Here is a 1,697-nt window from a genome sequence, read left to right on the forward strand (position 1 = left end):
TCTATCAAATATTGAAATAATGCAAAAAAAACTCGTACACATACACTGCATCTAACCAATATTATTAGAGATATGATTTAAAAATTGGATCATCCTTTACAAAAATGGTATCCTGCAAACCATTTCTTACACAGAAATACATTGCAGAACATAATCTAATATATTGTATATATTTTAATTAATTTAAAATTTAATTGTTAATTAGATAAATTCTGAGTTAATGGGCAAGATAATATTAATCATACAGTATAATACAATTCCATATTCTAAAAAGTACAATATTTGTTTTCACCAAGATGGTAACATGTGAAAATACACAAAACAGCACATTACATAAAGGATTCCACCTCCTGGCCTTCTCCAGCTATGAGGATGCACGACTTGTACTTTCCTTTGGAGTGTTATTGATGTACCTGATAGCAGTGCTTGGAAATGTGATCATTACAGCACTTGTCTGTCTGGCTCCCCAGCTGCACACTCCCATGTATTTCTTCCTCTGCAATTTATCAATCCAAGACGTTATGTATGTTTCTTCCATCTTACCAAATCTGTTAGCCATCACAATGACGGGTGTTACCTGTATATCTTTCCAAGCCTGTATCACACAGGTGTTTGTGTTTGTTTTTTCTCTTGATACTGAGTTTTTTCTCCTGACATCCATGGCTTACGATCGATATGTGGCCATTTGCATTCCACTTCATTATTCTATCCTTGTGAATAAGAGGACATGTGTCCAATTGGCAGCTGCCTCCTGGACTATGGGTGCCTTGAATTCATTGATGTACAGCATTCTAGTGTCCAATTTATCATTCTGTGGTGTCCAAGAAATCAATCATTTCTTCTGTGATGTGAATACTATGTTGAATCTCTCCTGCAGTGACACCTCAACTATTGACATAATATTATTTGTAGAAGGTGTATTTCTGGGACTCCTTCCCTTCCTTTTTATTCTTATATCTTATATATACATTATATATAACATTCTCAAAATCCACACCTCAGGGCAAAGGCTGAAGATTTTCTCTGGATGTTCTTCCCATTTAACGGTTGTTATTCTATTTTATGGAACAGTTCTCATTTTGTACATGAAGCCAAAATCAGAGAACTCTCAAGAACGCGACAAACTCCTCTCCTTATTATATGTTGCAGTGGTTCCAACATTAAATCCATTAGTTTATAGCTTACGAAACAGAGAGGTTATTAAAGCCATGAATAAGATTTTTGAAAAAATAACACAAACTTGAACCACAGATATCTCTCCAAGTTAAGTCTAATAGATATGATGGAACAAGACTAAACAAAATAACACTTTTTTGAGTCTTTTGTAGTATTTTATTACAAGAGCTGACTAAAATATTGCAGCAAATGCATAGTTGCTACCTGTCCCTAATTCTCAGGGACAAACTCAGGCTTAAAATATTAGTCACTAAAAATCTGTGGGAATTTTCCTTTTTTCAAAATTAACTAACAGTTAACAATTTCTTTTTTTTCTGTATATAAAATTCTGTTCTTTACATTCTATTGTCTATGTAAGTTTATGTTTGTTAAATAAAAAAATTGAAGGTTTTCACTTCCAGGGCCCTGAGTCAAATCGAACCTCAGAAGGCCCCATTAGTTTTTGTACCTTTGCACTGCATTGATCTTGTCAGGATTAATGTTTTATCTTATATTCTACCTAAGCAAATATTTTACTGTTT

At 33.5% G+C, this 1,697-nt stretch overlaps 1 protein-coding gene across 1 annotated transcript; it reads left to right on the forward strand.

Annotated features, from left to right (window-relative positions):
* The first annotated feature begins 296 nt into the window (after nt 1-296).
* Nucleotides 297-1,244, forward strand: LOC142150695 (olfactory receptor 13F1-like). The gene has a single exon (XM_075205891.1). The coding sequence runs from the start codon at nt 297-299 to the stop codon at nt 1,242-1,244; it is 948 nt and encodes a 315-aa protein (XP_075061992.1).
* Nucleotides 1,245-1,697: the final 453 nt, after the last annotated feature.

The sequence above is a fragment of the Mixophyes fleayi genome, chromosome 4 (genome assembly GCF_038048845.1).
Source record: "Mixophyes fleayi isolate aMixFle1 chromosome 4, aMixFle1.hap1, whole genome shotgun sequence".
NCBI lineage: Eukaryota > Metazoa > Chordata > Amphibia > Anura > Limnodynastidae > Mixophyes > Mixophyes fleayi.